The following is a 14,195-nucleotide window of genomic DNA, read 5'->3' on the forward strand; positions in this document are numbered from 1 at the left end:
GGTTGCAGACCGGGCCCGCCTGCTAGCCCGCTGACAGCGAGGCTTAGGGCCGAGGGAAGCGGGTCGGTGGGTCCGTCGGGAACTAGGCTCCCGCGGCGGGGCCAGCGCGGAGCCGTTGCTATGGCAGCTGCTGCCGGAGGCGCGGACGACGAACCTCGCTCCGGCCGTTCGAGCTCGGATGGCGAGTGCGCGGTGGCGCCGGAGCCGTTGACCGGCCCCGAGGGCCTCTTCTCCTTCGCAGACTTCGGGTCTGCGCTGGGCAGCGGCGCAGGCCTCTCGGGCCGGGCGTCCGGCGGGGCCCAGTCCCCGCTGAGATACCTCCACGTCCTGTGGCAGCAGGACGCGGAGCCTCGCGATGAGCTGCGGTGTAAGATCCCCGCCGGCCGGCTGAGGCGCGCCGCCAGGCCCCATCGCCGGCTTGGGCCCACGGGCAAAGAGGTGCACGGTGAGGAGAGCGGCAGGAGGCTGGCCCTGGGCTGAGAACCGGGCCCTGACCTCCCCAGCCCACCCAGGATGGAGTCTTCCGACGTCCGAGCTATGGACCCGGAGTGACCCCTGAGTCTCCTTTTAGTACTAATAGTGGTATTACAGGGGTTAAGGACCATGAGTGTGAATAAAAGTAGTCTTCCTGCTCAGAACCATTCCTGGAGAGGCTTTTCACATTTGATGATTCCTGAATCGAAACTTTTCCTGATTCTAGGTGTTTATATGTAGACAATAAATGGGATACTGGAGAATACGTTCAAATCGGAACGGGGAGACCAGAGCCTATAGCCAAGTTCTATCATTCTCTTAAAATGCATAGATTCGAATTTTTCTATCTCATTTATGTCTTAGGGAAACTATAGAACCTTTCAGCCTCAGTTTTCTCATCTGTTTAATGGGTATGATATGCTTAACAGGGATGTTACCAGAGTTAACTAAGGTCAAGAATGTATAGCTGGAGTTCCGGTCGTGGCGCAGTGGTTAACGAATCCGACTAGGAACCATGAGCTTGCGGTTCGGTCCCTGCCCTTGCTCAGTGCGTTAACGATCCGGCGTTGCTGTGAGCTGTGGTGTAGGTTGCAGATGTGGCTCGGATCCCGCGTTGCTGTGACTCTGGCGTAGGCCGGGGGCTACAGCTCCAATTTGACCCCTAGCCTGGGAACCTCCATATGCCGTGGGAGTGGCCCAAAGAAATAGCAAAAAGACAAAAAAAAAAAAAAAAAAAAAAGAGTGTATAGCTGTTACTCTGCCTTTGTTGTGTGTCTAGTCCCTCTAGAATCTACTCACCTCTTAGTGGTGTTATGAAGATTAAATGCGAATTTGAAAAGTGCTGAATAAGTCATTAAGTGCTATATGAAATGTAAGGAATTGTTATATATATGAATTGCAATTTTTGACCAAGGGATTGTATTGGAACTGCAGGCACCGGCCTACACCACAGCCACAGCAACACCAGATCCAGGCCTTGTCTATGAACTATACCACAGCTCGAGGCAACACGCCCGGATCCTTAACTTGCTAAGTGAGGCCACCAGGATTGAACCTGCATCCTCATGGATACTAGTTGGATTCATTTCCACTGAGCCACAACGGGATCTCCCAAGGCATTGCTTTCTATTAGCCTCTAATGTAGAGATAGTATCATTGTGGAGAAAAAAGTTTCTGGGTAGGAATTCCCAAATAAAAGTTAGTCCTTTGGGAGTGGCCCGTTTCGAAGGAAGATTATAAGATTATCTGTGTAACCAGCTCATAAAGGCTTCCATGTAAATCATCTCTCTCTCTCTTTTTTTTAAACGGCTTTTTATTTTTATTTTTATTTTTTTTGTCTTTTCTGTCTTTTTAGGGCTGTACTCATGGCATATGGAGGTTCCCAGGCTCTAGGGGTCTAATCGGAGCTGTTGCTACCGGCCTATGCCAGAGCCACAGCAACGCCAGATCCGTGCTGCATCTGCGACCTACACCACAGCTCACGGCAATGCCGGATCCTTAACCCACTGAGTGAGGCCAGAGATCGAACCTGCAACTTCATGGTTCCTAGTTAGATTTGTTTCCCCTGCACCACGACGGGAACTCCTCTCATTTGGTTTTTGCAACAACTCAGGGCTTCAGGACAGAGCTCAACCTTGTCTTGCAGAGGATAGACCTAAGTCCCAAGGGTCTTAACTAACTTTTTCAAGGTCGCCCAGGTATGCCAAGCTAGATCTGGCTCCAGGGAGTTCCCTTGTGGTTAAGGATCTGGCATGGTCACTGCTGATCTGGTGGGGGTCACTGCTGTGTTTCAGTCCCTTGCTTGGGAACGTCCACATGCCACAGGTGCAGCTAGAAGAAAAAAGATCTGGCTCCAAAGGCCTGGGAGGATTTGCTACAAAATGTGGCTTTTGCACTCACTAGCTGTGTCACATTGCAAGTTTCTCCTTGTTCCGGGGTAGTGTCTCTTGTATCCTGGCACCATTCTTTCTCTCTCGATGCTTTGGTGGCTGAATGGTGCATAACTACGAAGCCATCACTTTCGGCTTCATCGTGGCCAGTGCTGATTTTTGAGTGAGTTTTGTTTTGTTTTGTTTTGGGTTTTTTTTAGCTTTTTAGGGCTGTACCTGGGGCATATGGAGGTTCCCAGGCTAGGAGTTGAATTGGAGCTACAGCTGCCAGCCTATACCACAGCCACAGCAACGCAGGATCCAAGCCACATTTGCAACCTACACCACAGCTCACGGCAACGCCGGATCCTTAACCCACGGAGCGAGGCCAGGGTTTGAACCCTCAATCTCATCGTTCCTAGTCAGATTCATTTCCGCTGTGCCACGACGGGAACTCTGAGTTTTGTTTTTAACTGGCGCTCTTATTCTCTCCACAGCTCTGAAGAGGCTGAGGGACTCTGCCAATGCCAATGACGTGGAAACAGGTGAGTGTGCAGAGTGAGTCCAGCTCCAGGGTCTGGTCGGGGGAGGAAAACTCCTGGTAACCAATACCTGAGAAGACAGTGCTTGAATTCTGCCGGCTCACCCCTTGGACCAGGCTCATTGTATTCACCATATAACCGCAAACATTTTTTTTTTTTTGGCTGCACCTGCAGCATGCCAAAGTTCCCAGGCCAGGGATTGAACCAGCACTGCACAGCTCTAGCCAGAGCCAGTGACAATTCCAGATCCTTAATGCACTGAGCTACCAGGAAACTCCTGACTGCAGTCATCTTGCAGATGACAAGTCTGGCTTAGAGACACTCTCCCCATGTTTTCTTGTCCTCCTGTACTTCCTAGATTTCATTACCTCGGGGGCTCCCTGGTGGTGGAGACCACGGCTGCTTTTACATTCTGGGGCCCCCAGCAGCAGAGTAGGAGCATTGCCGAACTTCTAGTTACTGCGAATGAGAAGTCAACTGGCAGTCCTGTGAGAGGCACGGTCTGTACAAACCACCACCTTCGACGGCTCACAGAGGCTTTGTGATAGTTGGGTCAGTGGTTCTCCAAGTTAAGTTGACAGAACAAGTCAAAGGCATAGAGGGGCTCCTAACAGGACACCACTGTTTTTTTATGTCACCGTTGCTCGTCGTGGTCCATCCACTAGCAGACAGGGCGGTAGCAGCCCCTAAAGGTACAGGACAAGTCATGGGAAAATTTTTTTTTAATTTTACCCACTGATTTAATTCTTTCTGTGAATCAGGGGAACGCGTTATATTGGTTTTCTATGGCCTCTGTAAAATATGACCACAAACTTGGAGTTCCCGCTGTGGCTCAGTGGTAACGAAACTGACTAGTATCCATGAGAGCAAGGGTTTGATACCTGGCCTCACTCAGTGGGTTAAGGATCCAGCCTTGCCATGAGCTGTGGTGTAGGTTGCAGACACAGCCCGGATCCCACCTTGCTGTAGCTGTGGCGTAGGCCGGCGGCTACAGCTCTGATTCAGCCCCTCGCCTGGGAACTTCCACATGCCTCAGTGGCCCTAAAAAAAGAAAACAACAACACAGAAATAACCACAAACTGGATTTCCCTTGTGGCGCAGTGGGCTAAGGATCCCCATTGTCCCTGCAGTGGCTCGGGTCCCTGCTGTGGTGTGGGTTCGATCCCTGGCCTGGGAACTTCCATGTGCTGTCGGCACAGCCAAAAAAAAAAAAAAAAATTACCACAAACAAAGTGGTGTAAAACCACACAGGCCCATTGTGGCTCAGTGGGTTAAAAACCTGACATAGTGGCCATGAGGATGCAGGTTTGATCCCTGGCCTCACTCAGCGGGTTAAGGATCTGGCGTTGCCCCAGATGCTTCAGAGTCAGCAATAGTGGACTGAGCCTCATGCTGCCCTCACTCTGGTTCTCATGACAGGGAAAGGTGGTCTGATTTTAAAGCCCCGGCTGATTAGGTCGCATAGTCCAGGGTAATCTGCTAGTCAAGATCACTAACCTCCATCACATCTGCGAGGTCCCTTCTGCCATGAAAGGTAGCATATCATGCATTCCAGGGGTTCGAGGCCAGGGGGACATCTCTGGGGACTCCTACTCTGCCTACCTCAAGGGGCCGGTATTCTTTTGGGGGATGGGATGCTGCGATCAGCAGATAAAACGTGAGCGTGGACTGAAGGCCACGGGACAGGAGAGCCCGGTTCCAGCAGGAGGAGCCTTAGAGGGGCTCCTTATCCCTGGCCAAGCACAGTGAGCAGGGAACTGGGGGGCTTTTCACGTCCTCCACTCTCATCTCTTTTCCATGAACTTTACTGTTTTGGAAAATTTGAGTAACGACCTATATAGCTTCTCAAAGAAAAATGATGTGTCCGCTTTTATTTTTTAATTTTTATTTATTTTTTTCTTTTTACGCTACACCTGAGGCACATGGAAGCTCCTGAGCTAGGGGGCTGAATCAGAGCTGCAGCCGCGACTCTCACCACAGCTCGTGGCAACACTAGATCCTTAACCCATTGAGCGAGGCCAGGGATCAAACCCATAGCCTCATGGAGACTGTGTTGGGTTCTTAACCTGCTGAGCCACACAACAGGAACTCACTCCATGTTTTCTTATTTATCTATTTGTTTATTTAGGTCTTTTTTTTTCTTTTTTTCTTTTTAGGGTCGCATCTGCGTTATATGGAGGTTCCCAGGCTCGGGGTTGAATCGGAGCTATAGCTGCCAACCTACACTACAGCCACAGCAATGCAGGATCCTTAACCCACTGAATGAGGACAGGGATCGAACCCCTGTCCTCATGGATACTAGTTGTGTTCATTACCGCTAAGCCACAACTGTAAATCCTGTGTTCTTTTTTAAGTATCTCTAGTGTGTGGCCAGAGAACTTTTTTTTTTTTTTTTTTTTAGTGATTATATGCTTTACCATCGTTTCATCAAATCTCTTTTTTTTGGCCATGGCTTGCAGCAGCTTGTTATGGGATCTCAGTTCCTAGGTCTTGGATTGATCTCAGGGTGCAGCCCTAACCACTAGGCCTAATAACTCCCTGAGAATATTTTAATTTTTTTAATTTTAATTTTTTTTCTTTTTTGGGCCGCACCCGCGGCATATGGAGGTTCCCAGGCTGGGGGGTCTAATAGGGAGCTACAGCCGCAGCAACACAGGACCTGAGCCACATCCGTGACCTACACCACAGCTCACAGCAACACGGGATCCTTAACCAGTGATCGAGGCCAGGGATCAAACCCACACCCTCATGGTTCCTAGTCAGATTCATTTCCACTGTGCCACGATGGGAATTCCAAGTCTAGTTTATCTTGAATCAGGTGTCCATATGGTGGTTTTGTTATTTTGGTGGAAATGCTATAATTTTCCATTCGGAGTCTGTAACACAGCCGTCCTGAGATCTCTGTGGCCTTTGGATTTGCCAGGCTCTTGGAGGATTCTGACGGCGAAACTGACCCCTTTTCTTGTATGGTTCGCATTTTGTTTTCTTTCTCTGCATCTTTGTTGGGATTTTTTGGGGGTATGGTTTAGCAATTTATAGTGGGCCTAAAATTTATACCCTTCTATGGTTAGATCATAAGTGACTTTCTTTGAATTCATCATCATTTAAAATATTTATTTCTTTATTTGGCTATGCCCATACCAGTGCTCCAGGCCACAGAGTGACAGTGCTGGATCCTTAACCTGCTAGGCCATCAGGGAACACCTATTTAAAATATTTTAGAAGTTCCCACTATGGTACAGTGTGTAAATGATCCAGCTTCTGTCGGTGGAAGCGCCAGTTTGATCCCCTGCCCAGCCCGTGGGTTGAGGATCCCGCATTGCTGCAACTGTGGCGCAGGTCACAACTCTGGCTCAGATTCGATCCCTGACCTGGGAACTTCCATACACTGCATGTATGGCCAAAACAGGAAAAAAAAAAAGTTAATTGTGAAAATAATATAGTCATTTAAAATGTTTTGGGGCATTCCATGGTCATTACAGATCTGGTGTTTGACTGCAGTGGCACAGGTTCGATCCTTGGCCTGGGAACTTCTGCATGCTGAGAGTGTGGCCAAAAAAAACCCCCGAAACCTTTCAGATGTTTTGAGAATTAGAAATATATAAGGAAAAACCTCCTTACTGTCAGCAGAGGAACTAATCTCTATTAATATTTTGGTGAACATCCTTCTTGTGCTTTTTCCTGTGCAGAAGAATTTTTTAAGAGGCTTGCAAACTGTGCCGTATACACAATTCTGTAGCTCACATTACGTTTTATGCATCATAAACATTTTTCATAGTTTTTGTAAACATCTTTTTTTTTCAAAATGGAAGCCATCATTTTTTCCCCATTTATAGAATGTTTATGTGGCCGTACAATTTTTTTCAAGCTTATAAAGTAAGAAACAAAAATTGGAGTCTCTGCTCTGATGCAGTGGGTTAACGATCTGACTTGCCTCTGTGGAGGGAGGCACTGGTTCAATCCCCAGCCTGGTGCAGTGAATAAGGACCCAGCATTGCCGCAGCTGTGGCATAGGTCACAGCTGCAGCTCAGATTCTATCCCTGGCCTGGGAACGTCCATGTGCCTTGGGGGCGGGAGGCTGAAAAAAAAAAAAAAAGGCCGAAGTAACGTTATAATTCCTTCTCCCAATCATCATCACAGTTTGTAATGGATGCACACGATACCTTCAGAGGAACAGAGTAAGAGTCATTTAGTCGTATACTCGCAGCTTGGTTTTTCATTTTTTTAAGATAACTTTCCAGGTAGGGGGTTAGTGCATCCAAGGCAACACATTATCTTGATGGCTTCTGATAGGTGTCGCTAACGTGCTCTCCAAAAATATTGTAACTGCACAAATCACAAAATTGAATTGAATTGACCATTTTAGCTTGGATACTGGCTCTCTCTGTACTCATGAACACAGAGGTGGCCTGAAGCTCTTTCGTCTCCTCCAACACTTTCATTCATTTATCAAGTTCGTCAGCAGCATTCCCGGAGCAGCACAAATCATATCTTGGTCCCAGATATTAAGATGAGCAAAATGAGAAACCTGCAGCATAGTTGGAGAAGAAGAATAAAAAGCGACACCGTTTCCAAAACAACCCCCTCACCGAAAAACCAAGGTCTCATATTTAGTTGGAGAGGTGTATGTTCTTGAGCCCGAGTTACCTGGGTTTCTAGCCCAGCTTGGCCTGGAGTCTATCTCAGGTCCGTCGTAGCATAGACTTGATACCGTGCTGCATGGTCAGGGGGCTTGGCAGTCAGGTGTCTGAGGCCTGGCTGGTGCCTCATGTACAGCCGCAGTCCCTGGAAGCGAGCACAGCACAGGACACGAGTAGCAGGATGAACAGGCTGCTGCGGAGCTGTGGGAGAGAGGGTGGCTCACGCAGCTTGAAGAGACGGGAGATTCATGGAGCAGGAGCTATTTGGGCTTCGTCTGGAAGGACTCAAGCCCTTGAGAGGTTTTCTTTTAATTTCCCCCTGGCCTCACCCACAGCAGGTGGAAGTTCCCTGGCCAGGGATCAAACCCTGCCTCAGCAATGACAGTGCCCGATCCTTAACCCACTGGGCCACCAGGGAACTCCTGTAAATGTGTTTTTCTAATTCTGTGTAAAGCTGGTGTGCAGTCAGACGGAATCAGTCCACAGCAACTGCCATTCCATGTCTATGGTCATGACGGAATTCAGAGGGTACCTTGGGAGTGGAGTTAGACCAGTGTCTGTTCCTGCCGGCCAGGCTAGTGCTCAGACCTTTCATCTCATTTGAATTTGTCACTGCCAGCATAAGACCAAAGCACGTGACCTGCCCATGTGCAGCGTGCCAGCCTTGAAAACTGATGCTGTTATACCTTGAAAAAAGCACGACTAAAACGCTGCTCTAAAATGATGTGTGGCAGCCATTGCTGCATTTGGGTTGGACGCAGGCATGTGATACATAACGCCTCACCTTTCATGATGGCTCTGTACTTATCAAGGAAGGAATTTCATATCCATTATTCTCATCACAGCAGCTCTGGAGGTCTGCAGGCCAGAGATTACTCCCATTTGCTGGTGAACTAGGCCCCAAATCTAGGCCTTCCTGTTCCCAGCCCAGCTCTTCCCACTGCCCCGTGCTGTTGGTAATGAACTCCTTTCTTTGCTTAGCTTAGCCTGGGACTCGGTCTGTGGGGCTGAGCCTGTGCCCTGTCCCCACAAGAGGGCTGCCTCGGGGGAGCAAAGTCCCTGTCGCCCCAGGGCTCATTGGCCAAGTCAGGCTGGAGGGGACAGGCGCAAACTTGGAGAGAGGGGCGGAGCCAAAGTCTGTGCTGGGGGTTTCGGGGACGCCAAACCTCCTGACCCCGAGGGCCAAGATCCTTCTATGATGTTCGGTTCTGAGACACGGAGTTGGGGCTCCCCGAATCCGTGCTCCTCCCCTGGCCCCTCCGCTGGGGGTCAGCATCCAGGGGGGACTGGCTCTCCCAAACCTTGTGGATGCCTTGCCCAGAGGGGCCCCTGCGCATCCCTGGCCGCCCCCTGGGGGCCGCAGCTTGGCTAACGCTGCCCCGCTCTCCGCTTGCTCCCTCTGCCTTGGTGGTGTCAGTGCAGCAGCTGCTGGAAGATGGCGCGGACCCCTGTGCAGCTGATGACAAGGGCCGCACCGCTCTCCACTTTGCCTCCTGCAACGGCAATGACCAGATCGGTGAGTCCGGGGAGGGGGAGCGGGGCGGGGCAAGCAGCCTGACTCAGAGGCGCCCAGCGAAGCCAGGGGTGCCGGATATCAGGGAGACCTGCCTCCCCACCCCCCAGCCTGTAGAACCGGAACTGCAGACTGGGGAGGGGGTCCACGTGGAGAAGGAGTATGACGACTCTGAGCTCAGGCCAGTCCTTCAAGACATTCAGGCGACATTTGCCTAGTGCTCAGGGCAGCCATGGGACATCGCCCGCCCCCCCCGGCCCCCTTTTTTTAGAATTCTTTTTAGGATGTGATATAACTCATCAACAGTGAATTTTCTGTGTATACACACGGGGGTAACCATCTTGTGGATCAAAACAGAGAATATTTTTGCGCCCAGCAGCCTGCCTCATGCCCCTTCCGGCCCTTAACCCCATGAGGGTCTTGCTCAGCATAGATTTGCCTGTTTTTGCATTTCACACTCATGAGGGCACAGAGCACGCCCTCCTTTGTGTCTTGAATTCTTTTCGCTCAAAATTACACCCTCGATGGTAAGTGGCAGTGGTCTGTTCCTTCTCATTGCCGGGTGGTGTTTCATTGGGGGAGGCTCCATGGTTCACCCATTCCCCCCTTGGTGGGCGTTTTGTTGGTTCCAGGTTTGGGCTGTCGTGAGTCAAGCTGCCAGGAACATTCTTGTACCTGTGACTTGCCAGACATAAGCACCTCCCTCTGTTAGATGTCGACACAGGAGTGAAATCGCGGGGTCACTGGGGACACCCATTTAGCTAGGGGGTCCCACTGAACGTTTCCCCAAGGTGGTTCTACCAATATGCCCTCCTGCGGACGGTGTAAGAGAAGTCCACGTTTCCCTGCATCCTTGCCAATGCTCAGCACTGTCTCTGTTCTTTTTTCTTTTTTGGCTGTCCCAGGGTACATCGAGTTCCCCAGGCTGGGATGGAACCCACATTCCTGCCACTGCAGAGACACCATTGATCCGTTCCTGCCACAGTGGGGAACTCCATCAGTATTATCTCTTTTATTTACTTTTTTTTTTTTTGCCTTTTTTTTTTTTTTTTTTTTTTAGGGTTGAACCTTGCAGCATATGGAGGTTCCCAGGCTAAGGGTCAAATTGAAGCTACAGCTGCCGGCCTCCACCACAGCCACAGCCACGCAGGCTCTGAGCTGCATCTGTGACCTACACCACAGCTCACAGCAACGCCAGATCCTTAACCCACTGAGTGAGGCCAGGAATTGAACCCGCAACCTCATGGTTCCTAGTCAGGTTCATTATCGCTGAGCCACGAGAGGACCTCCAGTATTGCCTCTTCTCAACTTGAGCCCTTCTGGTGCAGTGGTATCTCACTGTGGTTTAATTTGCATTTTCTCTGACGGCCAATGACGCTGGGCACATGTTCACCTATTTACTGACCGTGTTTATTTACATCCTGTTTTTGTGAAGAATCTAGTCATGTCTTTTGTCCATTTTTTAAAACAAGTTGCCTCTCTTTTTCTTACTGATTTGTAGAAATTCTTTATATATTCCGGACAGGTCATTTATTAAATATAAATGCTTTTTTTTTGTTTTATAAATGCTTTTTTCGAGCTTGCCTTTTGTTCTCCGAACGTTGTCATTTGATACACACAGGTTCTCAATTTTGATGATTCTCATTTATCAACCTTTGCTTTTTTATGTCAGTATTTTTGTGAGGTGTTTAAGAAACCTTTGCCCCTCCCAAGGCTGTGAAGGTACTCCCCTGTTTTCCGCAGCTCTGTTTTCATTTTCACATTTAGGCCTGCGGTCCCTCTCGAAGTGGCTTCTGTACAGGTTGCGAGGCTCAGGCTGGCCTCGTGTGAGCTAGTCTGCCTGCACGCCTATCTGGGTAATTGGCAAGCCTGGTGGCATCACAGCCTACCCCCGAGGTGGCCCAGAGACTCTTACGGAAGGGGTTCTCCGTATTTTCTATTGGCCTAATTCCCACTGTGGTACTTGGCTGTGGAAGGAGCAGAAAAGGCCCTGGAGAACCTTCACTAGCAGCCACTGCTGTTGGAAGAACTTTCTTTAACTCCCAAAATCTCAGTCCCGTTATCCCTGCAGAGGCCAGGGGACCCCCCCCCGCCCCCAGCATCCGCAGTTCCTGGCCGTCGGCGCCCTGTCTGTGAGCCTCATGAGCGAGCAAGCACCTGAAACCACATAGTGAACTGTGTTGGCGCTCAGTGATCCCCGCTTGGAGCCTCCTTAGCCGGGTGAGGGCTGGGCTTAAGGTGCTGCTCACAGAGGCCCCCAGCAGCTCCTCTTGGGTTTTCCCGTTTCTAGTGCAGCTGCTCCTGGACCACGGAGCTGACCCCAACCAGCGAGATGGGCTGGGGAACACACCACTGCACCTGGGTAAGTGCCTGCTTCAGCTGCCAAGGCGGCCCTCTCTGCAGCACGGACGGGCTCCTTTGATGGAAAGCCTAGGGTCCTGCGGGGCTCTCTCCTGTCGTGTGGGCCGAGCCTGAGCCCCCCAGGGCCACAACCCCCTGCTGTGTCCCACGGGCCATCTCCATCCTTCGCTAGTTTTAGTTGGCTGTGCCCTGAGCAGAGCGGATTGCAGAACCTGAACCGGCTCAGCAGGTGCTCCCCTGGGGAGGTGCCCGCCCTGCGGCTGACTCGAGCCATGGCTCCTGGCGAGGCACTGAGGCTCCAAGCCTTAATTTCCCCAGCTCTCCAGGGAGGGCGTGGGATTTGACCGCTGAGTGCCGCCCCAGTGCTGTCTTGGTGAGGCCTTCTCAGGGGGCTGACCTGGCATGGGGACACTTGGAGAGGCAGTCCTGCTCCCTCTGGCTGTCACCCAGGACCAAGCCCCGGGGATCTGGACTCTCAGTCCCTGTTCTTCTTCCTCAGCGGCCTGCACCAACCATGTCCCTGTCATCACCACTCTGCTGCGAGGAGGTAATGGCCCCTGCTCCTTCTCCCCCAACCCCTGCCCCGCCACCCCTGCCCAGCACGCTCACCTCCGCCTGCGCCCCCCAACAGCACGCTCACCTCTGCCTGCCCCATCCCAACACGCTTACCTCTGCCTGCTCCACAGGGGCCCGTGTAGATGCCCTGGACCGGGCTGGCCGCACGCCCCTGCACCTGGCTAAGTCAAAGCTCAGCATCCTGCAGGAAGGCCATTCCCATTGCCTCGAGGCTGTGCGGCTGGAGGTGAAGCAGGTGAGCACCTCTCTCAGCTGAGATCAGCACGGAGCGAGCCCTGGACAGGTGCTGCCTGAACCCCCACGGGGACCCTGGGTGGCTTCCCACAGACCCCGGCTGGCACCTGTGCCTCTGTGCCCCTTGGCAGCAGCCTCTCTGCGCCTCCTCGTACACGCTCAGGCCACCCTCTCGTTCCAGATCATCCAGATGCTGCGGGAGTACCTGGAGCGCCTGGGGCGGCATGAGCAGCGCGAGCGGCTGGACGACCTCTGCACCCGCCTCCAGATGACAAGCACCAAGGAGCAGGTGAGCCGCAGCTGCAGGCCCCGACCCAGGGCCTCGCGGGAGCCGCGGGGCCAGCACCCTCCCCCCGCTCTGAGGGCTGCGGGCCGCGAAGCATCTGTCTGCTGCCTTTGAGGCTGCTCGAGAGCTGTTCCCTAGTCACCGTGAAGCCACCACAGGCCCTGGGAAGACAGACAGCACCGGCCCTCCATGCCTGTGGAGCTGTGGGGGAGGCTCGGGGACACCCCGTAACAGCCTCGGTGTCGCCCGCAGGTGGATGAAGTGACCGACCTCCTGGCCAGCTTCACCTCCCTCAGCCTGCAGATGCAGGACATGGAGAAGAGGTAGCGAGAGGCTCCCCGCCTTCCCGCTCCGCCGCCACCCCACTGCCCCCGCGCTCTCATCACAGAGGAAAAGCCCGGTGCCTCGCCCCCCAGCTGCTGCAGATGCTCCCCCACCGACCTCGGAGCCACTCCCCGCCGGGGTCTGTAGCGTCTCTGTGGGCCGGGACCACAGCCCCGGCTTCCTCCTTCGGCTCCCTCGGCACCGCAGCCACACCTCGGCTCTGGCCAACATGCGATGTCCTAGCAGGCCCCCCCTCGCCTCCCTGGCACCCCCAGCCCACCCCAGACCCTTCCCTGTGTCCCCTGGTTGCAGCCAGCAAGATTGGGCTTCGGGCAGGCACCCTGTGGCCTAGGGGGCCTCTCGGCCGGCCCCGTACTTCTCACCAGCACTTAGATTTAGACTGGCCAGCCGACTTGCGAGGAGACGTGGCAGTGAGTTGGAAGGGGAGGGCTGGTGGGGCCTAGACCTTAGAGATACGAGGCCAGCAAGGACCCGACTGAACCCAAAGCAGAAAACCCCCAGCCCTTTTTCTCCCAATCACTGAAACCCCAGAAGGGCGTAGCCATTCTGCAGCCTCGTTGTAGCAGGCTGAGGAGTGGCCCCCAGAATGGCCATGTTTGAATCCCAAGAAGCTGTGGACATTACCTTCGATGACAAAAGGGACTTTGCAGATGTAATTAAGGGTCTTCAGACAAGGTGACTGTCCTGGATTGTCTAGGCGGGCCTGATATAATCACAGGATCCTTATTAGAGGGAAGCGGATCAGTGAGGAGATACGGTGATGGCGACGGTGGTGATGGTGACAGAAGCAAGAAGTTGGATTAATGCGATGAAGAAGGGGTCACAGGCCAAGAAATGCAGGCAGCCTCCAGATGCTGGAAGAGGCAAGGAGATGGCTTCTTCCTTCAGAACTTCCAGAAGGAACCAGCCTGCTGACACCTTGACTTTAGCCCAGTTAGACAGATTTAGTCTGACTACCAGAACTGTAAGAGAATAAATTTGTGTTGTTTTAAGCCACTAAATTTCTAGTAATTTGTTGCAGTAGTAACAGGAAACTAACATGCTAGTGAAGGCTCAAAAATTCACTGTAGGAGTTCCCTGGTGGTATAGTGGGTTAAGGGTCTGGCATTGTCACTGCTGTGGCTCAGGTCACTGCTGTGGTGCAAGTTCAGTCTTTGGCCTAGAGACTTCTGCATGCTGCTGGCACGGCCAAGAAAAAAAATCCAAACACACACGAACTCACTGCAAAGGAGCCCCCCCTAATCCGCAAAGGAAAAGACCTTCCCCTTGGGGCTCAGACAAGCAAAAGGCAGCGCCCCCAGAGGTCCACCACAGTGGGAAGCCTGAAGGGAAGGCCCACCAGGGCCAGCCCTCTC

General features: G+C 52.3%; 1 protein-coding gene across 4 annotated transcripts; it reads left to right on the forward strand.

Annotated features, from left to right (window-relative positions):
* On the forward strand, nt 1–13,841 carry ANKRD54 (ankyrin repeat domain 54). 4 transcript variants are annotated; one of them, XM_084955366.1, is made up of 8 exons: nt 1–1,021; nt 1,952–2,887; nt 8,948–9,041; nt 11,329–11,400; nt 11,899–11,946; nt 12,086–12,210; nt 12,391–12,498; nt 12,748–13,841. In XM_084955366.1, exons 2-8 carry the CDS (start codon nt 2,867–2,869, stop codon nt 12,820–12,822), a joined length of 543 nt encoding a protein of 180 aa, XP_084811492.1. In that variant the 5' UTR covers nt 1–1,021; nt 1,952–2,866; the 3' UTR covers nt 12,823–13,841. The 4 variants fall into 4 exon arrangements, with proteins under 4 accessions (XP_084811492.1, XP_084811493.1, XP_003126080.3 ...); XM_084955367.1 differs by having other exon boundaries at nt 2,693–2,887; XM_003126032.6 differs by having other exon boundaries at nt 1–445; nt 2,840–2,887; nt 8,943–9,041.
* Nucleotides 13,842–14,195: the final 354 nt, after the last annotated feature.

Source organism: Sus scrofa, chromosome 5 (assembly GCF_054392235.1).
Source record: "Sus scrofa isolate SSC_HxYL_T2T_F1_AM1 chromosome 5, Sscrofa_HxYL_maternal_Yorkshire_Landrace_v2.0, whole genome shotgun sequence".
Classification (NCBI taxonomy): Eukaryota; Metazoa; Chordata; class Mammalia; order Artiodactyla; family Suidae; genus Sus; species Sus scrofa.

What these genes read in the sequence shown, in the direction of transcription:
- ANKRD54 (XM_003126032.6), top strand. Translation starts at nt 121, where the DNA reads ATGGCAGCTGCTGCCGGAGGCGCGGACGACGAACCTCGCTCCGGCCGT. An exon ending in CAACGGCAATGACCAGATCG is followed by an intron (nt 9,042 to 11,328) that starts GTGAGTCCGGGG and finishes TCCCGTTTCTAG; the next exon opens with TGCAGCTGCTCCTGGACCAC. An exon ending in GAACACACCACTGCACCTGG is followed by an intron (nt 11,401 to 11,898) that starts GTAAGTGCCTGC and finishes CTTCTTCCTCAG; the next exon opens with CGGCCTGCACCAACCATGTC.